Source organism: Leptonotus elevatus, chromosome 7 (genome assembly GCF_054856555.1).
Source record: "Leptonotus elevatus isolate MCC_2025b chromosome 7, RoL_Lele_1.0, whole genome shotgun sequence".
Lineage (NCBI taxonomy): Eukaryota > Metazoa > Chordata > Actinopteri > Syngnathiformes > Syngnathidae > Leptonotus > Leptonotus elevatus.
In genome coordinates, this window is record NC_141245.1 from 7,179,672 (window position 1) to 7,205,914 (window position 26,243).

General features: G+C 39.1%; 2 protein-coding genes across 5 annotated transcripts in view; both read left to right on the forward strand.

Annotated features, from left to right (window-relative positions):
- coq8b (coenzyme Q8B) overlaps positions 1–10,811 on the forward strand; it is a 16,248-nt gene extending 5,437 nt beyond the window's left edge. For both annotated transcript variants that reach the window (XM_086080321.1, XM_086080320.1), the window contains exons 7-16: positions 1,670–1,789; positions 1,898–1,983; positions 2,862–3,002; positions 3,064–3,145; positions 4,152–4,245; positions 5,015–5,156; positions 6,386–6,493; positions 6,583–6,648; positions 6,731–6,817; positions 7,761–10,811. In XM_086080321.1, the coding sequence (XP_085936447.1) occupies positions 1,670–1,789; positions 1,898–1,983; positions 2,862–3,002; positions 3,064–3,145; positions 4,152–4,245; positions 5,015–5,156; positions 6,386–6,493; positions 6,583–6,648; positions 6,731–6,817; positions 7,761–8,066 (1,232 nt within the window). In that variant the 3' untranslated portion in view covers positions 8,067–10,811. The remainder of the gene's footprint in view (positions 1–1,669; positions 1,790–1,897; positions 1,984–2,861; positions 3,003–3,063; positions 3,146–4,151; positions 4,246–5,014; positions 5,157–6,385; positions 6,494–6,582; positions 6,649–6,730; positions 6,818–7,760) is intronic.
- Positions 10,812–14,863: 4,052 nt separating this feature from the next.
- The window catches only part of numbl (NUMB like endocytic adaptor protein), a 55,268-nt gene continuing 43,888 nt past the window's right edge, over positions 14,864–26,243 (forward strand). Inside the window, exons 1-2 of one of the 3 annotated variants that reach the window (XM_086081156.1) lie at positions 15,053–15,132; positions 15,256–15,373. Coding sequence is in view for 1 of the 3 variants with exons in the window: in XM_086081152.1 (XP_085937278.1) it covers positions 14,945–15,018 (74 nt within the window). In the remaining 2 variants the exon portion in view is untranslated. Of the gene's footprint in view, positions 15,019–15,041; positions 15,374–26,243 lie in introns of those variants that run through there. The other 2 variants (XM_086081152.1, XM_086081155.1) reach the window with 2 other exon arrangements.

Sequence of the window (26,243 nt, forward strand, 5' to 3'; positions counted from 1 at the left end):
CGTTGCGGTAGTTGAGACGATGCACTGCTCATTTCCAGTCAGATCGTGAATACTTCCGGAGGTGCTCCATACTCGCGAGTGCATTTTGATTTTTCCACGACAATTTTCTTCGTCATGGGCCCAAAGACAGACAACAGTGCCAGTGGCAGCATAGAAAAACATACAGTTCTACGAATCACAGTGGATGGTAGGAAGGAGATTATCGCACCGTTGTAACTACCGTGACTAATGGATTATCTGTGTAATGCATTGTCAGATCATATACGTCAGGGTTTCAATGGGAAAAAAATATTATACTCATGAAATAGAGGGCTCAAAATGTCTTGTATTTAATATATGTTTGGCTTCATAGGGTTAAAACAACTGCGTCTTACAGTCGGGTGCGGCTTATATGTTTAACAAACTCAAGTATTCCCCAAATTTAGCTAGCGCGGCTTATAGTCAGGTGCGCCTTGTAGTCCAGAAATTACTGTAGTAGAAATGTGTTTTTCCATAATGCGGTTTGACATTTCATATTTATATGACTAGCAACAGATTTGTTTCATGTCGCAGATGTTGTGACAACATCGTTTATTCTGGTTTGCAAAATACTTCACAATATGCACATATTTTTAGTTGTGTTGACTTCTTATGGAAGGTTAAATATTACATTAAAAAAAACAACAACAACTAAATTCTGCCTTTTTTAGCCTGGTCCTTGTTTTGAATAAAAAAGAAACTAACACTAATGATCAATATTGCCTGATATTAAGTACTTACATTGTGAATACAATTTTCAGCCATACCGGCCAGGCTATGTTGTGGTCTATTTAAAGAATGAATTTGATATTTGAAAATATATAACATATTTTGTTGTCTGTTCTTACAGTATCAGAAAGCAACAGTGCTCATGGATAGGTTATCTGTTAATGTGTTTGAAAATACTGTAAGAATGTCATTTTTGGGTGTTTTATGATTGTCTCCATTTACAAATTTATTTAAATGTGATTTATCACAATGTTTTGAATATCTAAATGATTATCGTATTGAATCGAATCATATTGCTCTCTAACATAATCAAATCGTATCGTATCGCTCCCAAACTTAATCAAATCGTGTCAAACCATTTCACTCCGAAATATATAGTTTTTTTTGTTTTTTTAAATCAAATCTCAACCTGTGTTTCAAGTAGTGTTGTTCCGATATCGTTTTTTGGCCCCCGATACCTATTCCGATACCCAGCTTTGCAGTATCGGCCGATGCCGATACCATACCGATACCTAAGTTTTTTTAATTTCTCAATCTGAAAAAGCTGTCTTGCCATTGGTTCAGAACATTGAAGGGCCAATAGGATATCTTAGCTCGGCAGGCGGTGAACACGTCACACATCAGTGAATGTCTTGCATGAGCAAGACACAAGATGCTGCATCCAAAGTCCAATATTAGCGTCAGAATGAATGGTATCGGCATGTTACTTGTTAGTACTCACCGGTACCACTGTTTTAATGGAGTATCCGGGCCTCTGCCGATACCAGTATCGGCATCAGAACAACACTAATTTCAAGTCGTGTATGAAGTTGTCCTCTTGCCAGAAATTCCCAACCCTAATGGAGACAGATTTAAACTTCTAAAATATGTGAAATGTTTTGTTGTCCAATTTTTCAAATGTACTCACGCTTGACTCTTGTAGATATGAATGCCTTGCTAGACTCGGCGCTCCTGTCCGAAGCCAATGCGGAGAGAATTGTCAACACACTCTGTAAAGTTCGTGGAGCCGCACTTAAGATAGGACAGATGCTAAGCATACAAGGTACGTGCCACACTTATGGAATCACTGCATCGTGGTGCTTCATACTTCTCATACAGGTGACTGTTCAAATATTTATCTCATAGGCTTTGTCTTGTTTCCCCTCCCCAGACAACTCCTTCATCAACCCCCAGCTTCAGAAGATCTTTGAGAGGGTCCGACAGAGTGCAGACTTCATGCCAATCTGGCAAATGAATGTAAGCAAGAATGATGCAGAAATGCAAATGCATACAGTGCATCTGTAAAGTGTTTACAGCACTTCTCTTTTGTTTTTACACACAATTTATTTATATCTCAACCTTATGCCAAAATTGATTAAACTAATTTGAAGCTTAAGCTTGATCACATTGCTCGTGTTTCCTTAAAGGTACAGGACATGTTTTAAGCAGCGGAGACAGTAAAATGTCTGTCAACAATTTTCACTCCCTCACCGTAAAAACTCTAAAAATAAAATGAATCCACACCGAAGCTTCTTTCTTCAAATTCTCCTCTTTGAAATCTTGCGCTCATGCTAGCGGTGTTACGTTTTACTGCATCCACGAGCTGCACTTTGAAACTGGATACAGTCACAACGTCAGTGGGCGAGGGTGCAACAGTTGCACGAATGCACACACACATATAGCGTCAATGCAAAGTCAATTGCAAAACCAAAAAAACACAGTCCATAAGGGCGCATTGTTCCATGCAGAGGATGATCACTGGAAATAGAATGCACCTGAATGTAAATATCTGGCGTCGGGCCGAAACCTTGTATGTCCAAAATAGTCACTTTTGTTCAATCAATAACATTGCATCCTCAAAGAGAGCGAGCCATTTTCAACACTTAAGGTTAGTCAATCATTTGTATAAATGAAATAAAAATAAGATAAAATAAATAAATAAATGATAATGACACCAACACGTGTGGAATGACCAATAGTATAGGTTTTTGAAAAAATGTGAATTTTACTCAATTGTGACATAGAAGATTTTGGTCTGACAACAAATTTGAACTACAAGGCAAAGGCTTTCAATACTTATGTACTGTAGATGTCATTTCTTAGTTTTGTTTCCCCCTTGTTCACCATACTGCTAGAATGTCTTAGAGAAAGAGCTGGGTCCAGGTTGGAGAGAAAAGCTGTCATCCCTTGAAGACAAACCCTTTGCCGCAGCTTCCATTGGCCAGGTGCATCACGGGGTTTTGAAAGATGGCAGAGAAATCGCAATGAAGATCCAGGTAGGAATGAAATGTAACTTTATCATCGTCCATTTTGTTGATCTTTTTATTTTCTTCCCAGTACCCCGGAGTGGCAGAGAGTATCCATAGCGACATAAACAACCTGATGTCAGTACTGAAATTGAGTGTGATTCTACCTGAAGGTAACTCCTGTTTTAAGTCTAAAGTCAATTTTATTTGTATTCTTTAACTGTTTCAGTGTCTGAGTCATTTGATGTCATTTTTAACACCGTAATGTTGTTTATTAACTCATTCACTGCCATTGACGGCTATTGACGTCAAAAATTCATTTGAACGACTTCTATTAGTTTAACATTTTTTTCCACTTTTGTTAACAAGAGTATAAACATTTTTTTATTGTACATTTAGAACAGATATCACATTTATGATTAATCCTGAGTTAACTATTGAAGTCATGCGATTAATTACATAAAAAAATTAGGAGCGTCGGGCAATTAAAATCGTAATTAATTGCATGACTTGCGTTAACTCACGATTAATCACAAATTTTACATTTGTTCTAAATGTACAATAAAAAAAATCTAGGTTTTCATACTCTTGTTAACAAAGTGGAAAATTTTTTTAACTAATAGAAATAGTTCACATGAATTTTTGACGTATATAACCGTCAATGGCAGTGAATGAGTTAAACTGCATACTGTCTATACTGGTCTTACTGGGGATTCCTGAGTCACAATTTTTTTGCATCAGAGTCTGCATCGAGTCACTTCCAATATCAAGTCCCATTTGCCATCTTTGTACCTCCAGAATTATTTTGTCGCTTAATGACCTTTAAAAATTAGGCGCATCCACACAAAAAAAAAAATCGTTTTTGCCCAACACAGACCCGATGAAAATTATGTGATTAATTTGGCCCCAATTTTCAATCACATGATCGGCTTGGGACAACTGTCCTCAAACTTGTTTTAATGGTAGCATTTTTAGTTTACACCACAGGGTGGTGCTCTTGTTCCTCATCTAATGCCTGAATATACTTTACGTTTTGGGCAGGTGTTTGTTTTTTTAAAAACACAGGAATGTTTTGAACATTTAGTTACATAAATAAACTCTACTGCTGCATTTTAAGGCAATATTGACAACTTCCTTGCTTTCGAATATTTAATTTCACATGTATTTATTCTTTTCCAGGCCTTTTTGCAGACAGCAGCTTAGAGGTCCTTCAGAGAGAACTAGCATGGGAGTGCGACTATGAGAGGGAAGCTGAGTGTGCCAAGAAATTTCGGTAAGTTTGTGTATTGGATTGAACATTTGTTTCCACTGAAAGTCAAGTTATGAGTTCCTAAAATGTCACAATGATCAATAAACGCAAAATGGATTACATGGGCATTTAATTTTTCATGCTGTCTGTTATTTATTGCCCGATGTAACAACATGAGAACTTAGGAGAGAGACATTGAAACTCCAGTTGCTCCTGATGCTGCGTCGTCTTTAGGTAAATGAGAAGATAGTGTTAAAGCACTTTGAGTGTCTTGACGGTAGATATGTGCTATGGATGTGAAATACCAATGCACATTTTCATGTTTAAAATAGAATAAATGTGGTTGTTGTATTTGTTGAACTAGTTTGTACTTACCTGTGCCCCGTCTTTGCGTAGGTTGTTTACAGTCATGTGACGTCATAGGCTAGAGAGTTTCAACATTTTTTTTTTAACTGCCACTAAGATATATAATTTTTATTTTTATAGTAAGTTTACTTTAGGTAAGATTACACAAAATAAAACATGCAAGGATGACCTTATTAAATTTTGGTCCAAATTAAAGCAGTAAAGCTTCATACTATGGAATGAATTTTCCATGATTGACTTACCACTTACCAATGTGGGGCAGTGTAGCATCAGATTCACAAGGTAGAAAAAGTTCACCCACTTTGCAATGGATGTGATTTTACATATGCAGTATCAGAACCAGGAGTCAGTTTAGAATTGCGATATACTGAGTGTGCTTGTACTTCTTTTATACATAAGGACGATATTTGTATCTTGTGGCATCCAGGTCACTGCTGGAGGGCGACGCGTTTTTCGAGGTTCCCGACGTGATAGATGAACTGTCAACACGCAGAGTGCTGGCCATGGAGCTGGTGCAGGGGGTTCCGCTCGACGGCTGTGTCGACCTGGACCAGGAGACCAGGAATCAGGTCTGACTTCATTCAAATCGTTTTAGGTGAAAGGGGCTGATAATCACAGAAGATAATTTTTTATTATTATTCATCTTTGTTCTAAATATGTCACATTTACTTTATCATGTTAAAAACAAAATACTGTTGTTTTAAACTCATGAGAATTTGAGTCAGCCGTCAGACCTGGAAATCCCTCTTGTGGTATTAACTCTTTTACCGCCAAAAACGTTTAATGACGTATAGTAAAATCCAAATAAATGCTGCCAAAAACATTAATTGACGCTTACATTTTTTGGGTTTTTTTTCTCAATGGGCAGTTCAACGTGTTGTGCAGCCTGGTCAATGGACTTGTGAAATCACAAACGCCCACTAACTATGGCCAGCAGATGGCAGCATTGTATCTCTTTTCAATGGGCACCCATTAGTATGGAATTACACTGAAACATGACCAATCTGATGAAATAGAATGTTTTCAAGGATGACGTGAATGATCAAAGCCTTTGTCACATTAAATCTAATTCACAGAGCGTCACTAAACAAAAAAATATTAGTGTCAAAGTCACTGTTGTGCAGAAAATGTATCTTTTTACAAAAAGCTTGTTTTCTCATCCATCCATCCATCCATCCATTTACTGTACCGCTTGTCCTCACAAGGGTCGCGGGGGTTGCTGGAGCCTATCCCAGCTGGCTTCGGGCAGTAGGCGGGGTACACCCTGAACTGGTTGCCAGCCAATCGCAGGGCACACAGAGACGAACAACCATTCACACTCACAATCACACCTATGGACAATTTGGAGTGTTCAATTAACCTGCCATGCATGTTTTTGGAATGTGGGAGGAAACCGGAGTACCCGGAGAAAACCCACGCAAGCACGGGGAGAACATGCAAACTCCACCCAGGAAGGCCGAAGCCCGGACTTGATCTCACAACCTTTGCACTGGGAGGCGGTCGTGCTAACCAGTCAGCCACCGTGCCGTTGTTTTCTCATTATGTTTCAATTTTCGCTCAATGTCACTCAAATGACCTATTTTCAAATGGTGATTACCAAAGAACGGAATAAGGTAGAAACATACATTTTTTTTTCTAATGAAAGAATGGAACGTGATCTTTTATATGTTTTTTTGCCTTGAAAGATGAGTTAAAATGCTCGAAATCGGCTGGCATTGTCGGGGGTTGTTTTTTGGATAACGTGTGGCAGTGAAAGAGTTAATTATCAAACACGCATGCCTCACTCCCAAATTTTCAGATCTGCTTCAACATCCTCCAGTTGTGTCTCAGGGAGCTTTTTGAGTTCAGGTTCATGCAGACGGACCCAAACTGGGCCAACTTCTTTTACAATTCAGAAACAAACAAGGTAAGAAGGACTAGTGATTGTATAGAACATAATTACTAAATGCAGACTTGTATGAAAATCAGTCAACGTGCAAATCAAAATTTCCTCAGGTGATTCTGTTGGATTTTGGAGCATGTAGAAGTTACCCGGAATCATTTACAAATGACTACATAGAGGTAAGACGGATATAAAAATATATTATTGGGTTGTGGTTTAGGTTTAAAGTTGCTTGTATCTTTGTTTGACGATCGTATACAGGTGGTGCATGCAGCTTCTGGAGGTGACCGAGCAACTGTTCTCTCTAAATCCAAAGACCTGAAGTTCCTGACAGGTTTCGAGACCAAGGTAAGATAAAATAGTTTCTGCTGTTCTACTCATTTATTTTTCATAAGGTTTAGACTTCACCGGTCTCTATTTTTCTACTACATCCCGCTTCCTCTGCTTGATGTGGCTGTCATATCTCAAAACCCCCATTCAAATCTGTATCTGTTTTGCAAATTTTTTGCTAAAGATCCTTGATATGGATTTAATTTGCCCATGTCATGTCATAGACAGAGCAGAGAGAGAGATTGATAGTGAGTTGTGTGTACTTTGTGTGTCACATTTCAACTTCAACTGAGATTATGACCCTGACACGTCAACCAACAACAGTGGCCTTGACCCCACAAATGTCCTAAAAGATGCACGGACAAGAATTCCTATTAGACATACATTGTACCTTAACCTTTTCACTGCCATTGACTGCTATAAACGTCAAAAATTCATTTGAACTATTTCTATTAGTTTAAAAATTGTTTCCACTTTTGTTGAAAATCTAGAGTTAACTAGTGAAGTCATGCGATTAATTACGATTAAAAACTTTAATCGCCTGACGCCCCGAATAAAAAATCTATATATTTTTTTATTCATTTACTGCCGTTGACGGCTATAAACGTCCAAAATTCATTTGAACTATTTCTATTAGTTTAACATTTTTTTCCAACTTTTGTTAACAAGAGTTTGAAAACCTAGAATTTTTTTATTGTACATTTAGAACATATAGAATTTGTGATTAATCGTGAGTTCACTAGTGAAGTCATGTGATTAATTACAATTTAAAAAAAATCATCGCCTCTTGCCCTTAATTTTAAATAATCTAAAAAAAGAAAGAAAATAATTTATGGCAGTGAATGAGTTAAAAAAAAATCTTCTCACAGGTGTGGAAGTTCAAGTCCATTTTTTTTCTAGAGTTTGACATAATCCATTTCAGAATGCATGCCAAGTTGATTCGCTACATGTTTGCCACCAGGCCTTCAAAGACGCTCACGTGGAGGCCGTGATGATTCTCGGTGAAGCTTTTGCGTCCTCCGAGCCCTTTGACTTTGGCACCCAGAGCACCACCCAACGCATCCAAAGCCTCATCCCCGTCATGCTGCGACACCGCCTCACTCCTCCACCAGAGGAGAGCTACTCCCTCCACCGCAAGATGGCCGGCTCCTTCCTCATCTGCTCCAAACTGAAAGCACGCATATCGTGCAAGGACATGTTTCTGGATGTGTACAACGCCTACCACCAGAGGAGGCAGGCTGAGCAGGTAGCACAGGCCAGCGTGTAGACAACTCCCAGGAGATTGGCAGCCAAGAAGGCTTTGATACTGTGATGGAGGATTACAGTACAATCTCTCTGACTATGATGTTATTCTCTCATGAGTACTGAGTCTCAGTTTGGCTGCTGATAAGCTCATGGTGGTGTAATATTATGGTCTCTCTGCGACTCCTCAAGGTTCCACTAAGCTTTCACGACTGTGTATACCACGGGGGCCTGGAGCGGCAACCTTAAATACTCAAAAAGCCATTTAGACTGCCTCCCAAAAAAGGGGAAGAAAAAACAAAACACTGGCAGCCGCGAAACCCTTTGACATATAAAGTGAGGATAACACTGCACATATTGTTGTTGTTCTCTTTTAACCCTTATGTATAAGAAACTATAGTGTGTTGTAGGGCTGGGCCATATGGCCGAAATCTAAAATCTGGATTTTTTTCAGTCATTCAGTACGATTATGATTTTAAGTGATTTTTATATAATAAACCCAACAAATGTTTATTTAAAGGTTTCATTCATTCAAAAATAATTCCTGTGCAAAATGTTCAGACAACAATATTGTAAAGCCAACAACATAAACTTGACATTCATAGTATGTGCTTAATTGATACAATTATGTAGTTGGTAGCTATTGTAAACCACCCATCCAGCATTCTGTCACTTGTGCAAAATTACAACTCACAATAACATTTGGATGTAACAGAACATAAGAACAACAGCTTTTAATAATCTAGAAGACAAAATGAGATTTCACGATTTAGCAAAAAAACATTTTTTTAGATTTTCAAAATGAATATCAATCAAATTAATTTGATTTATTACCTTGCCCTAGTGTGTTGCATTAATGCATTAACACCAGTGAACTGCTCCAGGAAACATGGAATTACATTTTATTTTTGTTATCAAAGCTGCTCTCTGTAACAATTTGTACAAAAATATTTTTACAATAGCCTTTTTATTTGACCATATATAATTGAAACATTTTCTAATTAGTAGATTAACACCTTATCTATTCACAATGGGTACTCCTGCAAGCCTCTGGCCAATAGTTTTCAGACTGGATTTGGGTTCGAATTTCCTCTGTCTGCCGGTGTGACGTCATGTGCGCCATATGGACAAAAGAGGTCATGTTATACCTGAAGGAAGAACACATTTTCCATGAGGACAAGCAAATTGCGTCGTTTGTTTTAGCTCACGCCAGCGAGTGAAAGCAGGGCCAATGTTGATCTTTGACTGTTATTTAATCCGGGCAGCTTCCCTTTCTCGTTTTTCTTTGTTGTCTCCTCAGACAAAACCTTTCATCAGTTTTTTCTTTAAGTTTCTGCCAGGAAAGCAGTAATTGTGCTCTAACATTCAAATTGACTTCCGTCTTTGTAACAAATGGGGAAAAGGGGAATTGACGTACGGCATAAAGCATTCAGCACATTTGTAGTTTTTTTGTGTGGCAGTGTTCCTACCATCCTCCTCAAAGTTGCTTAAAGCCAGTAAAAATGCTACAGACCCCCTGAGGCCATGGCAAAGGTACCATTCTACTAGTTTTAAGTCGATGTTTCATCATAACAGTTATGAAAATATTTTATCAAGGTTGAAAAGTTCCTTAGTGCTGCTTTAAATTACGAAAACAATCTCGCTCTGACTGAAAAAATGCTTGGTTCAAGCCTGCTTTCAAATAAAATAGTTAATGTTTATTTAAGTCCTTCTAATATTTATCAACTTAACGCCAAATTTAATTTAGCCACTTGCGGTGAGCCAAAAATGTGATTTGCTTATCGTTTGATCACACGTGGAACTTGCAGTCAGCTATCAACTTGAAATGAAAAGGACTATTTCACTTAACAATGTAAAATATACTGTATAAATAGCCAATTAGAATATGTTGGCACATCAGCGCTCGTAAGATATCACCTTCATTTTCATATGCAATTTTAAACTGTCATTTGTGAGGCTATGTTTGTTTGTTGTAATGTAGTTCATGTAGGTTTTTGAAGAAGCCTTTCCTTTATATTTATCCTTGGTTTAATATCTCAATAAATCTTGGAGCCAGGTGTCACACATTGGAGGTTGTAATGCATTATTTGAGCTACTTAAAAAAAAAAAATATTTATTTATTTTAGTGTTACAAGAGCACCATCATTTTAAAACAGAATTATGTTTGTACCCCACCTGATCCCTCCCTACCCCACTTGTATTGTTGTGGCTGATTATGCACATTAAAAAATAGATATATTTTTTAAATCCCCTCCCCATTGCTTATGTTTTTCTCTTTTTTATCTGAGACCTGGGGCACCGCTTTTGGCGACCCGACAGGCATCCCATTCTGTCTCCCTTTGTTATTTTCTGTCACTTGGACAGGTTGTAACTGTATTCAATTTCATTTTTCGATTTTTGTGTGAGATTTGTGTTTTCCTTGCACATTTCAAAAACATGAGTGGTAATTTAAAGACTCTAAATTGCTCATTATTGTGAACATGAGTGTGAATGGCCAACAAATATACAGCGAAATATACTCCCATGATCCTGATTGAGTTGAGTGGTAAAAAATAAATATGTATATTAATTGGAAAAAATTAAAAATAGTCATTTGTGAAAGATGGATTTTTTTTCATTTAAATTGGCCAGCCTGTGTTTGTGAATTTGCTTGTACGACGCCAAACTGCCTCTTTGATAGAAACATCTGTACACTTGCCCTGCTGTAAAGCATACAGTACATTTGTGGAAATATAATTAAATAAATACATATGTATAATGTAATGCTGAATTTACATTGTTACTGGTTGTCATGGCGGACTGTTTGTCCGGAATGTGAATTTTGGCTATTTTATTCTCCGTCTTCAAGTCTGTGACGATGTCTGTGGGATTGCTGCTGTGTCCTGGAGGCTCTAAGGCGCACCACATTTCGGCTCACGGTCTGAACATGGATGCCAGACATTCCCTCCCAGGGGTTTCTCATGTGATTAAGATCCAGCATGTTCTTCACATTCTGTCGAGGCTTTCTATTGATTAAATATGAAATTGTGGATGTCGGGCAGCTTTGAAGCACATTTTTAGCCATGGCAGACTGGACTGCTTGTCATACACAACTTTATGCCCCCTCCAGGGTCAAACAACATCTGACGTGGCGGGTTCAATAAATATTTGATATTAGTCTTCAGTCAACAACTATTAATAGCTCTTCTACCAAAATGTTAAAAAGCCCATTATTCACATACACACCGCACAGTGCCAGACAATGCCAACAAATTCTCTCTCTCTCTCTCTCTCTCCCTCCTCCCCCTCTCTCTCCCCTCCTCCCCTCTCTCTATCTCTCTTTCTCTCCCCCCTCTCTCTTTCTCTCCCCCTCTTGCCCTCCCTCCTCTCCCCCTCGCTCTCTCTCCCTCCTTCCCCCTCCTCTCTCCCCTCTCGCTCCCTCTCTCTCTAACTCTCACCCCTGTCTGTCTCCCCCTCTTTTTCTCCCCCCTCTCCCCCCTCTCTCTCTGTCTTTCTCTCTCTCTTTCGCCCATATCTTCCCTCTCTCTTTCTCTCTCCCCCCCTCTCTCTGTCTTTCTCTCTCTCTCCCTCCCTCCCATCTCTTCCCTCTCTCTTCCTCTATCTCCCCCTCTCTCTCTTTCTCTCCCTCCCATCTCTTCCCTCTCTCTTCCTCTCTCTCTCTCTTTCTCTCTCTCCCTCCTCTCTCCCCCCTCTCTCTCTCTCCCCCTCTCTTCCTCTCTCTCCCCTCTCTTTCACCCTTTCTCCCCCCTCTCTCTCTTTCTCTCTCCCTCCTCTCTCCCCTCTCTCTCCCTCTCCCCTCTCTCTCTCTTTCTCTCTCTCTCTCTCTCTCTCTCTCTCTCTCTCTCTCTCTCCCTCCTCCACCCCCCCCCCTCTCTCTCCCACTGCGGCAGCTGGGAACAAAGTATACACAGCATAACCTACAAGGCCATGTTGTCATTTTTAATGAAAGGTGAAATGAAGTTGTGTTTGTAAAAGCTTTATTGTTTAGTGGAAATCTGTGAGCCAAGATTGGCTGGCTGTATTGATCTGTCCTTGGAGTTTAAGACCTCTGACAAATAATCTTTTATTGGAGGTGGTGTTTGACCAGCATATTCCCCTGATAGTGGTATAGATTTGGAGACATTATAACACTATCATCTTGGCTAAAGTATTGGTCGATTGAGCCAATGCTAGCAACAATGGCACTATCACAGAAACCAATTTAGCCCCAAGGTAAAGTTGACTTTCTTTTTTAATAAGAGGAAAATGCTACCTTGAGTTCCTTCTCCATTAGCGCTGGCGTGTTGTCATTATGCTACAGCTGAGCTACTATAGCTGTTCTCTCTATCCTAAACAGTACAGCTACTGAGGTGTTGCTGCAATGGGTCGGTTACACTCCATTAAAATTGCAGTTTATTTTTTGTGGGACTGGGGAACCATTGCAGTTAATGACTACAGCACATGGTAGACGAGAAAAGTTTATTTTGTCTCCTGCAATGTACTGTTAGGTCTATCCCTTATCCGTCCCCCCCGCTGGATTTAAAATAAAATCTTCTGGTCACTATTAACCAAAAAGAAAGTAACATATGATATGACCATTTATGAAGTCATATATCGCTGGTGTCGGGCCAAAACCTCACGTCACCATTTGGTAACATCAAATAAAAAAAAAGAAAACTAATGTTCAGTCCATGTGTAGGTGTTTTTTTTGTTTTTTTGTTTTTTTTTACGAATTACTGACCAATCTAAAATGTTGAAAATAGCTTGCTCTCGTTTACGATTTAATGTCAATGGTTGAACAGACATGTCGTTTTGGGGGGCTCCTGAAAAGTGACTCTTTTGGAGGTACACGGTTATGGCCCAACACCAGCGATATATAACTCACATCTATAAACATATTCTGATCAGTCGTGCCAAAACCCTTTTGTTAAAAATGTTTGGCTGAGGGGCCAATGTGAGCAGTCTTGAAATTTCAGAGTGCATCCTGATCCCTGTATTACGATTTACTTTATTCAAACATAAGATTTTCTAGTTCACTGGTAGCGTAGTGGTTCCCTTGCCTGACTTTGATGCAGATAGTGTGTTTAGTTGTTTGTTTATGTGCCAGTGCCCTATGACAGGTAACCAATTCAGGGTGTACTCTGCACTTCACCCAATTCAAGTGGGAACCAGCTCCCGGAAACCCCAAACAGGAAAACCAGTACAAAATGCATCTAATTGCATCTCATGTTCTTTATTTATTTAACTTCAGCTGACCATTTGTAATGGTATTATCCTTTGATTAAAAAAAAACTGTACACTGCATTTCTCTGAATGGCATTTGCGCCATTTACCGCAATGTGGGTTATTGTACAGTCAGCCAAATTCCTTTTCATGAGCCAGAAATATTGCTCCTTGATTAATTTACACATGTTGAACTTGACAGCAATCACAAATGAATTGGATTGAGAAGTGAATGCATTCTGACAACACGCAAAGTAAAAGTAGTGACCACACAGTCACTGTCACGTAAGGCCACTTCCTGACTCTGAGGTGCCTGAGCCATGCTTGCTACTTACAAAAAGCCAAACGAACAAAGGACCCGTCACTTTCAAGTAGTGTTGTTCCGATACCGATACTGGTATCGGCAGAGGCCCCGATACTGCATTAAAACTAACAAGAGAACTAACAAGTAACATGCCGATACCATTAATTCTGACCCTAATACAGGACTTTTGATGCAGCATCTTGTGTCTTGCTCATGCACGACATTCACTGATGTGTGACGTGTTCACTGAGTGCCGAGCTAGGATGTCCTATTGGCCCTTGAATGCCCTGAACTAATGGCAGGACAGCTTTTTCATGTTGAGAAAAAACAACAACTTAGGTATCGGCATCGGCCGATACTGCCAACTGGGTATCAGAGGCCAAAAAACGATATCGGAACAACACTACTTTCAAGAAGCAACAAATACAGGAAAAGATCTTTACTAACACTAAACAGTGTAACACATGGCACACCACTCACTTTGTCACTTCAAAGGTGGCCAAAAGATTCTGCATTAAGCAACACTGAAGACACTGCCTGCACAGCAGTCATAGTATATGTACATGTACAGCTGATTTTTATTATGGAGCAAAAAAAGAAAGTGCTGCTACTATACAGCTCTCCCAAATGCCTTTGATGGAAAAGCAGAGTGCACTCTGGACTGTACAAGCAAGCAAGCAATCATACTTCAATCACACATAAGAACAATTTAGAATCCTCAATTAATCTACCAAGATTGAGAAAAACATTATTATATTCTTAATAACGCTGTAAAAATTGAACACATAATATTGGGGATGGGCGAGTTTGGTATCAGGACGATACCAGGCCTTATTTCAAGGTTTTGGAACTTGCAATCTATTGTGGCCGTTTTACCATCAGGAAATTTTGCCATTAATTTAATGAATTTTAAAGGAAAATGCTGTATTGGGATATAGCTCTTTCTTTAAAAAATATGTATCATTGTTATTTTTTGGGGGACATTTTATGTATTAAAGTACTAGTGGTGTTGGTACTTGTAACCTGTGGGGATATAAGAAGACACCATCCATCCATCCATCCATCCATCCACTTTCTGAACTCCTTCACACAATTTTAAAGTAATTTGATGAAGTGGATAACATAACATAACAACTCAAGAATGAAAACAACATAAACGACCAAAAAGAAAACTGAACTCATGTTTAAAACACAGGGCATGGAGTAATTTAGATTTTTTGTCCCCCCGCCTCCCTCCCAATTTTATGCACTTTCCATGTAATGTGACGTCAAGTGGAGAGCAGCCACAGTGGGCGATTTACCGCACAGTGGCGCAGTGGAGCGATGGAAACACGCCTGCCTTTCCCCCCCTTTCCCCTGTCCTTTCTGGAAAACATCAATGGGAAGTGTGGATTTGCATGTCCGGCCGTGTGTGCCAATGGGCGCACCGGGAAGGCAGTCTTAGCGGGTGGAGCCGGACGGGAGCAGCCCAGTAAGTGCACAGTGAACAGGCAAAGCATCCGAGCTTCCCTATTTATGCGCCACACAAATCTACGCTGACTTGAAAGCATCCTTCTTTTTGATGCCTTTTAGCTTCAATGCATGCGTAAGGTTGTCTTGTTGTAACGCCGCGTGTTATGTGTGTGCGTGTGCTGAGTGTGTGAGTGTGAGAGAGTGGCAGCCTGCTTGAGTAACGCCTAAACAGCGACACCATACATTGCCGTCATAGAATCACTGAGCGGGTGGAGAAGATCTTTGGCATCTTCGGATATACCACTGAATTCTCTTTTTGATACATTCTCGCGCTGGATTTACTGAAAGGAGCCGGTCATCCGTCGTTGTTGTGGGTGAGTTGGCTGAATTGAATCCAATCCTGCATCTCTCTTTACTTCCACGGTTCAGTGAAAGGGCTTGCATATGTAACAATAGCACGATGCACTTAGTGCATTGTAAGTGGAGTAGATGAGTGATTTATTATTGGATGGGCGATTAGCATCTCTCTAATTTTTCTATTGGGTATGTGAAATGAATGAAACGTGACCCTGCCTATGGTAACGGCACACGTCCACAATACAACATGGGGGGTGGAACAAAACAAAAAACTATTTCATAGTGGAACTTTGATCTGCCTTAAAACAATGTTTATGTTACATATAGCTATTAAATAAATGAAGGGCTAAATATTCCATTGTTTATACTTTTCCTCTGTTTTTGTGAGCCCCCCCCCCCCCTGTATTTAACTAAATGCTTGATTTGATTTAATCTTTATTTATCTATAACAATAAATAAACACAATGAACGTAAACAAAGAAGAGATTCATACAAACCATTTGGTTCAAGAATAGTTCCAGAACAGTTCCAGTACTCCATAGTGCTACTTCTACCTGTATGCAGATCCTCTCGGTCTGTCAATTTGTGCTTTTCCCAGGCCTTGTCATGTAATCTCAAGGACAGATTGTTATTAATAATTTCTTGAGAGGCAAACCATGGTACCCAAGAAAGTTTCATTTAAGGCACAAGCCTTGGTATAGAGGCCAGATAATACGTACATGCAGTTCCATTGTCTGTAGAGCTCCATCTGTTCCATGACATGCCATTCCGCAGAGAGTAGTGCTGTTTTTTTGGGGGGTCTGACCCATTGTTTCAGAGAGCAAAAGACCATCACATGTCCATTAAAAGAGTAGGTGATGGGTTCAGGCCACTGTAGCGCAGAAGCTGTAAACCACCTGCAAAGATGGTATAAAAGAGGGCGTGATGTTGGTTTAGTGTTGGTCACTACTGGCGCAAAGACAGCTAAGATTTGGTATGTGGACAAAGTTTGGTCTAAGGCTACTTTTCAGATAGTCGGTACTTTGAGCAAGATAAAAATGTGTGGTTTTAGGACAAATGTACGCTGTACCGTTTATAAGTAGACTGAAAACGGTCATTTTGGTTGTTTGTTCATGTAGCTAAGAACATAATTTTGTAAACACTTTTACAAACATGTTTCAAAGCAGAGGTTTTTGCAAACCATCACATTTTTGTTCCCATCAAAACATTTGAAAAGGAGGGATGTGTATTGTTAGTCAAAACAGAAATAGTGTGGAAGACAGCGCTGTACTGTAGTAGCATTTATGCATATGACACTTCTCCAGCAAGATGTACAGTATATTTACTGCATGCTACTGTGTTGCATGACATTTTGCAGACAAGGGTGATAAAAACACATTTGTGCTGGAAGAGCAGCAGTTTGTGTGCATGCAAGTGGTGTTTTTTGTGTCACTGCTAACTACTGGCCTGACATGCACAATACAAAGTTTTTTGTACATTTGTGTGACTCGAAGCTTCAAAACTATTAAAAACAAAACAAAAAAACTTCCCTTTTTTGTGTAAATGTAATTCTGAATTGGCAGAGAGGTGCTATCGAGATTAGATTTGGAGCAAGGGTAAGTTTATGTTTCCACTAAATGATTTCAACAACTTGGTTTTAGGGTCTGGACCACAGAAGAACATGACAAATGTTAAACATAAAGCAAACATCTGATTATACTCAGACAGACATCCAAAATAATGATCTGCTGGGTTACGTGCGCTCCTTGTGTTGGAGTGTTTGACGTTTTCTTTGGACTAAATATTAAATAGTTGTTGGCCCATGGCTTAGTTTCCCTAGCATTTATAATGTTTCCACTCCTTCTACTGTATTTGTGATACTTCATCACTTTGTCACCATTATTTTGCGGACCGACAGACAGAGGTGGGCATTCTGTCTGTACTGACGGACTGTCCATCAGTCCACCATTCGTCAATCGTCCGCAAACCTCTCAGTTCGTCAGTACCTGGGTTTGGTTTAGATATGGGGCAAGATTAAGATTTAAAATTTATATTAAAATTTGAAAACATTAAGGCTGTTTGAGTTTAGGACAAATTGGGTCTGATGAAGCTAACTGCTGGAATACTGTCATGAATGCACCCAAGCCCTAATCCATCACATGCATACATTCCACGCACGCACACTTTCCACATCCGCTTAGACCATTTCCCTTTGTACAGCTTTTTTTTGCTACTTTAAGTCTCGGCTGTCTTTTGTTGCTCGGCCACATGCAAGGGGGCAAGGGTTGGCCCAGCTGACAGCACAATTTGACTGGGATCAAAGGTCATCCAGCTGGCCAATCACAGTGATGTCTGCATTGGTCGGCGGTGGGTGAGGGAGTCACCTCCTTTTGTGCCGGTCAGGGTGGGTCTGCTAAACAAGCAGCTCCACTTCCATCCCCGGTCCTGCTACTACCGGTGGCCGGATTGCACTTCCTCCAAGTCTGAATCCTATAATACAGGGGTGCTCAAGTTTGGTCCTCGAGACCCCCTATCCAGCCTGTTTTCCATGTTTCTCTCCACTAATACACCTGATTCATGATCACGATCGTTATCAGGCTTCTGCAAAGCTTGCTGATTAGCTGATCATTAGATTCAGCTGTGTTGGATAGGGGCTCTCGAGGACCGAACTTGAGCACCCCTGCTATAGTACTTGCTTTTGGCTGCATGCTTGCAATTGACAGGTTTGAAATGCTGGGACACATTGCGAGAAAAGTTACGCCTGAACCTTGCTTTCATGATTTGTGCCTTCATTTATTCAGTTTTTCAATGAACGAAAGCACGCAAATAACAACTCTTCAACTGAACAGAAAATTGCGTCTCTGGTGAGATAAATCAAAGCAACACAATTAAGTAATGGGGTGAGGGGTACTTGAAGTTAGGAATGGGCAAATATTAGACAGGTTTGGTTTAATCACGCCGTCATATTTACGAATATAATACGATGACATCCAATACATGTCAGCAGAGCTCAGAATCTGTCTGCCTATGCCCTGATGGAATTCACCCAAATCGCATTACTGTACACAACCTGCGGCAATAGTTAGATGTGGTTCCAGTACGTGTAAAGTTTAGTCGACTTTCAGCCACTAAATTGTCAGTTGATGCACAGAGCGCAGGTCAAAAGCAACACCCTCGGTAAACACTCGAGCGCAGCTGCGCCATCTACGAATATTGACTGTTTGCACTGATATCACGTGACTGCCATATGACGGACGGCGGAAGGAAATGATTGTTGAATGGATGTGGACGCGACTCAGAGCAACTTAGCGACTGTTATTTTACATATTAAAAGTTATTATTGCGCATGGAGCCATGGAATCTACTACTTCAACCGAAGGTCGCCTGTCAGTCGAAGTTGCACATTTAGCCGGGACTCAGAGAGCGCGATATTTACTTAAGTTGGAGATCGCCAGTGTGAAAACAGCCCCTTACCTTCTGTTGCCTGCTGTTTTTACCCAAGTTAATCAAATCGCCGACTTTGCCGGAATTCACAGCGCACGACCTGTATCATTATGTAGTCAATGCCGTCTCTTCTCCTTACACCGGGGCTGATTCAAAAGCTTGTCGCTGGCTGAGTCTCTGGGACGAGATGCTACGCTCACACCGGGGGACAATATACTTCGTAATGCAAAGGTAAAACTTGTTTATCATGCTAACTGACTTATTTTTTTACACAGTCCGTTCTATATTGAATTGCTGTGATGATGTCATGTTACTATGTTTACTAGCATGGAACAAATGACTATCGTAGAGGCAAGCTATGCGGCAATTTCATGAATATGACTCCGACTCCAGAGTGAAAAACTCCAAGCACAAAGACGAAATCCCCCTTAAACAGTCAAAAGCACGAAATAGTTTTGAAGAAGGTGCATTTTAAAACTAAGCTGTGTGTTCGTGCAGTTGAAGTGGACGCTAACTATCTGGCTCGTTAATGTGATTTGAAACGCGCAGTTCGACACCTCTGTTACAATCTTTGTTAAGAATGTACGTTTACTAGTAAAATGTATGAACATTTATCTACTAATTACAACATTTATCTACTAACCTCGCAAAAAATTATCGCTGCAAATCCGTGAATACTTTGTGGACCGCCTGTCATTTCTGTTGATTGCTGCTATCAATCGACGTCGTTCGTCTTCATTAGTAGGTATGCGATAAAAAGCAACATTTGGCTTACTCCTTTGTATGTCTGTACAACCGACCGCACATCAAGATATGACCATTTTATAAGATAATCGATTAGATAAAGGACTTAACGCTGTACGAGATTCAATGGTTACAATACAGGCAAGTGGCTCTTTTGCCGTCCAGCGTCCCGGAGGGGGCGTTCCCATGAGGGCTGTGACATCACATGCAAAAGGTCAATAGAGCCCATGGTGTATTTCATATAACTTTGAGCGAGTGCCGGACCCAAGTACTTATTCATTGTATTTCTGTGGGTTTTTAAATGATTGGAACTCTAATTTGAAATGCCTGTCTAGAGAACTTTCATGTGTGCAGACAGTTGACACAAATTGGTTGCGCTAAAATTGTGATGCTTGCGTGTAAATTCATGTGCACACCTGTTTTCTTGTCCATTAGCAATTAATGGTCTTGCTTCAGTGGGCCTTATTCCAGCAAGAAAAACACAAATGGGACTTTCTCTCAATACAATGACCTGAATAAGAGTCATTTCAATTATTACTTTAAGTCATGGGTTCCTTGTTGTACTGTACTGTTTCTTTTGGGGTGACCCATTTCTCCCACTTTAGATGAGAGCTTGAATCCAAAAGGTCAGCAAGCATATGAAACTCTTTCAGCTGCTGCTGTTTTTTTTATATTTTATTTTTTTTATATAAAGTTTCCCACCAAAATTCAACTTGCACCTACCGCCCACATTTTTTTTTTTTACAGGAGATTGCTCTTGAAGTAAAAAAACAAACAAGTTTCGATGGGAAAAAAAATACTGCTGCTAGTTACTGTATTGCATGCACTACAGAGGTAGAACAAAATAGAAAACAAACACGATTACATAATCAGGATTATAATCTTTTCTTCCTTCATTTGTGGGAGATAAATTAGCTAGGCTTTCTGTGCTTTTAGCATGAGATCAGTTGTAATTGTGTTTTATAACATTGTGTTATTTAAAATATCAAAAGCTTTCTCCTACTCTCTTGATCTGATGTCAGAATATAGCGTTAAATTGTTCGTGCTTGGACTGATGTAGACACAGCGATTGTTAACAGAGTAGACAACCAAAGCTAAAGCGGAGTACATACATGAGGGGAGAGGAGAAAAGCTGCGAGGCGAGTGACAACTCAACAGATGTACATCCATGTGAAGTTTAGCTCCGAATTGGCCATTAGTCCCCTTGGTTTGGGGCGGTTGGGCTTCGGTTACAAAAAGTGTATATTTTGTCATAACTACATATCCTTAGATCAGATGATGTCATTAATATTGGTCAACTGTGGCTATACTATAAATACATTTTACTTGTCTTTGACATCTCGTTGACCTGCTGCATAGTATTAGAACAATTTGTATGAATTTTCATCTCTACTTGCCTCTATTTGGATTCTCTTCTTTTTTTTTCATGTTAGAATTGTAGTGTAGAAACACTGCGATACAACTATTACATAGAGAACATACATACAGAATTGTATAGTATAATATTGAAGGCAAAGCCAAAAGTGTAAATTTTTATTTAAAACAGTGTAGCAATTACAAATCCATTGACTAATGAGCAGCCAGAAGTGGTGTAGTACATCGTCCATATGGTATCATTGACTGTCCATGTACTAGAAATGGTGGAAACGTCAACCCCTGCCCATTCAAGTGGGTACTTTGCAGATGAAAGGCATATTTTTGCTGATCCGTATTTGTGATGAAGGAGTGTGACAGACTGACCAAAATGGAAGGTGGTGAGAGGTGGGGCTGACTGGGGGTTAATGACAAACGTGTCTATGTGTTTTTTGTCCGCATAATGGATGCTTGTGACTATTAATTCAGCAACTCTGAAAAACATAATGTGTTCATAAAAGGCTCAGGCGGAGGTAATAGTATTTATTGGCTCAGTACTCATCAGCCATGCCATTAGGCACACTCACTCGATCCAATGATGTGTAACAAGAGTTGTTTAAAAAATGGAGCCTTTAAAACCATAATTATGCTCTCTCTTGATTAACACTGTCAGCGATATATTCATTTAATTATGTTTATGATTGTGGTTGTAGTTTTTGTACTGCATCATTCTGAGAGCTTTTTGTTATATTTTATTCCCATATTACACGTGCCATTGTCGTGATATAAAAAAAAATATATATTGTCCAATCCTTATTCAAGCCAAATAACCCTGACAAGACAAATTTTCAACATAATTGTGCATGATTAGCACAAATTGCCCATATGTCAAACACTACTACTGTACTAACACTGCCAGTCACGTCAACTCTAAATCCAACTGAATTGGAAATCTGTGGGGGAAAAAAATAGTAACAGCGTGTGCTGTTACCCGTGCGGACCAGTTTGTGGCGTGCTGTTCTTGTAAAAGCGTAGTGATGTCACAGCTAATCTTCGAGTCAGTCTCGGTTTAGAAAGCATTCCCTCTGTTTACCGATGCTATGACTCACTGTTGCTATGGCGAGGAGCTCTGACAGCATAGCTGCTGATGAGGAGCAACTGACTCCACATGACTCGTCTCCTTCCTCTCGCTCTCTCTCCGTCTCCATCAGTCGATCTGCCGCTTCCGTCAGCATCTCCTTTTTATTCTCTCCTCGCTCATGTCTTTGTATCACAGGCAGTGGCATTTCTTTCCGACTGCTTCCGCGCTCTGTTTTCACCCTGCGCTTAGCAGCATTCGCTAAACTTGCACACAGTACATATGATTGTTTTCAAATTCTGTTCTTTTCGGAGTAGTGACAAGGTTTTTTGTTTTTATGGAACTTTGAGGTAAAATAATAGCTAAATGGGCAAAATTTGTGTTTTTTTTTTAATACAAACATCAAATTTTCCTCTTAATCAAAAATAGAGCCAAGAAAAATACTTCATAGCTTGACTCTTCCATTTTATCCTCTGCAGCTGGGTACCAGATGTGGTTCGCAGCTGTTTGTACTGTGATCACAAAAACAGAAATGAGTTATAAGTGATCCCTCACAGCAACAAAAACAATCCAATTTACATGCATTAAGATTTGTGCTGTATCTATGAGCGTGGGCATCTAAACACAATCTTGTACATTAGTTATCATTATCTTGCCTCATGTGAGTATAAACAATAAAGTCTTCTCCATTGCTTTTCATTATCATCGGCTTGCATTCCTTTAGAAACGTTCGCATAAATGCACATTGAACAACCAAGGAAAATAAAAGTAGATTGTAGTAGTAGACCAAGTTTACTCAGAATTTATTAGCATCTGTTAGTATACAACTTAAGTAGTAGTTTGCAAAGTAATGGTATTTTTGTCACTTTTAAACTAAATGTATATTGTTTCAACTATGTTATTTTAACTCACATACAGTGGTAGCTTTAAAGTAAAAAAAATAAAAATAAATCAAAGAGCAGAATATTGTAATTTTCCCCCCAGTACAATTTCTATTTAACATACGTGCAATACGGTTTAATTTAATTTTCAAGTAGATTTTTTATTTTCCTGTAATTAAGTCCTGTTTAACGTTTGAACCGTGCATAATGTTACAGTGGTATGTATACGTAATAATTTTAAATATGCGTAGTCATGGTGGTGGTACTAAAAAGTCCAACTCCTTTAATCTTTTCTCCTCTGTTCTCCCTCGAGTTTTTTTTCTTTTCTGACTTGCTTCCCTTTCCTTCCAAGTCATCGGTTTTTTTGGCCCCTTGCGCTCTCACTCCTGTCTTTTTCTTCTTCTTTTTTTCTCAGTGAAGGGAAGTAGCATTCACTGCCTGCAGGCTCCCAGTGGAACAAACCCCCCCTTTGTTTGTCTCCACTGGAAGATGAGTAGTCTGTCCAACTAGCAACCCCTGCAGAGGGATTCGCAGTTTGTCAGTGCTGAGGCAGTCACTCAGAAAGGTTATAAATTAGCCAGCTACTCAAACCATCTTCTCCACAGGCTCCTCCATGGACCGCCAGACTGACATGTAGCATTAAGGTTTTACTTGACGAAACACTTCTTGATTGGCCAGCCAAGAGTTGGGCAGACCCATTAGTTCCCTTGAATTTTAATTGATCATCTTACCAAGACTTCTTGGACATTTCTTTGCATCCGACTTGTGGGAGCTGTTTGGAAAAGGCTCTTTCTCAACAATTTCCCAAACATACACTCCAAGTCTCAGAATTATGGAAGCGTTTATAGCTGGAAAATAAGGACAAAGTCCATGTTTTCTTCCATCTTTATTTTCCGTTAGACGTAATATTGGCCAGGTGTTTGAATACTTTTGCCATAGACCTATAATACAAATGGATTTGTCAAGAAAAATATCATTGCTCTGATGTTGATTTTGTCCAGAATCCATTCAGCAGCTGCCGGAGTTTCGATGGCCATTCGGATTCATTCTAATCGGAACGGCTACAGTGTTAAAGGGTTTTCTCACTGGAAGAAAAATTCCTTACCTAAAAACCCTGTAAAATTAATTCAGAGATTTGTTTCAAAATACATGGAGTATATTGTTTGAAAATATTTTCTGAAAACATGTGCAAAGACTAATAACAATGTGGTAAAGAATGGTACTCAACATAGGCTACAGCATAAAACTCTTTTTCACCATTTCACTCGTTGGCGTGGCTAAAACAAAGCTCTTGTACGTATGCGTACAGTAGTTGGGATTTCCTTCCCTACTATATAAGTACTGAGCACTTCATTCCATTAGTAACTATCTGCTGCAATTGTGAGTTTTAGTTCGGATAACAGCCCTTTTTTTTTTATAAAAAAAAAAAACAGCCCATTTCTACCACTCCAGCTTACAGTTAGCTGGCTAGCTATGTCTACATGTCAAAAACAGCATCTTCTCTGGATGCCTCAATTTATAGAACATCTTGGTGTCATTATTTTAATGTGCCGATATTAGACATTTTTATATAAAAGGTACATTTTAATCTCAGGAAATGATTTATTTAATTTTCAGTTAATTTAATAAGGGATGCCATTGACCCTGGGAACCTTCTGAACCTTTTGTTTTGTTCGACATTAAAACAAATCAATGTGAAAGTTTAGGATTTCATTTTTTTTTTTAAATTTAAAATGAAGTATATTGTCTAAGATAAAAAAAAAATCTACATTTTGAAAAGTCTGAACAATTGTTCAATAAGCATTAATGCTTTAAGACATTACAACAAAGTCAAGATTGGCATTTATATATATATATATTTTTTAATCCCCATTTTGACTGAAAATGAACATTGGCTTCAAATATCGGTTCACCAGCCTTCTTGACTACTAATAATCGGCATCGGTATCGGCCCTGAAAAAAAAAATCTGTCTATTTCTAATTTTAAATGTTATATATTTTGTGTTGTTCAGCATAGCCTACCGCAAAATGTTGAAACGCAAAGCATAGCAGGGAGTATGTGCTCAAATGTCACGTGAGAGCCACATGCTAGATAATGTGTGCTGCCGTGTTGATAAACAATAAATGTTCCCTGAAGTTCCTATGTTATGTGGGTCCACGCAGACAACACAAAGATAGGTGGTGATGAATAGCCTGCAAGCTAGCTTGTGGCTAGCACGTGTCGTCACAGCATGTAAAAGCCCTGGGATGCCTCGGTGGGATATATTCCAGCCACCTGAGGTTTTAAGTGGATATGTTTTCGTGGCTTAACCATATGTATAGTGATGTGTAGGCATATGGTAGAAATATGAACGTAATTTAGTCACAGCTGAAAGTTTAGCGGGGATACGTCACAGCATCTGAAAGTTGAGAGGATGTCTATTGTTCATGATTATGTAGACTCATTTGATATACTTGGATATATATTTTTTTTATTAATTCAAGGCTTCTTAACAAATAAATTTCTTGTCTGTGGTATAATTTTGCCAGAATGCAATTTTCAAATCTTTACAGGGATTTTAATGGTTATCCTCAGGAATGCATTTTCTTTTTGTACTGCACGAGGCATGCTACATACTACAATCACATGATAGTTCTCAACCTAATGGCACATATTAAAGTGGGAGGGGCAATACAAATGTTTTACCGAGAGCAGTGTCTTTTTCAAGAACACCATGGTGGTAATGCTACGGGAAGCAAGCTGGAATTATCCAGCCTCATTTGAAGTATGATAAATCGATAACTGGTACCGTATTCTGCTATTTTTGTCACATTTTAAGAGGCACCAATGCCATACAGGCAGCCTGCAGTAATTATATAAATTGATCATGCCCAATTTAATTACTAACTTATTAATAACTATTGCAGACTGCTAAACTGTACATAATTATTATTAGCTTGTTGCCACTCTCATCACTGTGACATCCTGTCATTATTCTTTTAGTTCTTATGAACACCCTTTTTCAGAAACCTCCATTAACATTGATTTTCTATTAAGTTTCAACGCTGAACATACTTCATAGGGCTGCTCGATTATGGAAAAAATAATTAATCACCATTATTTTGGTAGTAATTGAAATCACGATTATTCAAAACGATTATTTATTTTTTTGTTCAAAACAAGAAAATGTTTAAACATTTGAAAATATTAAGACAAATAAAATTATTTGAAACACTATAATTATGTAAGTTCCTTTTGGACCAAACAATTTAAAATAATATATATTATTAAGGTTAGCAAAAATTTGGAGTTGGGGTGCAGTATGGTTTGTGGGGTATAAGCATTTTGACAGGGGTGTGTGGTGTGGTGACAGAACTCGTGTGGGCATGCTTCAAAACAACCAATTAATATTATTAGGGGTGCAGCTA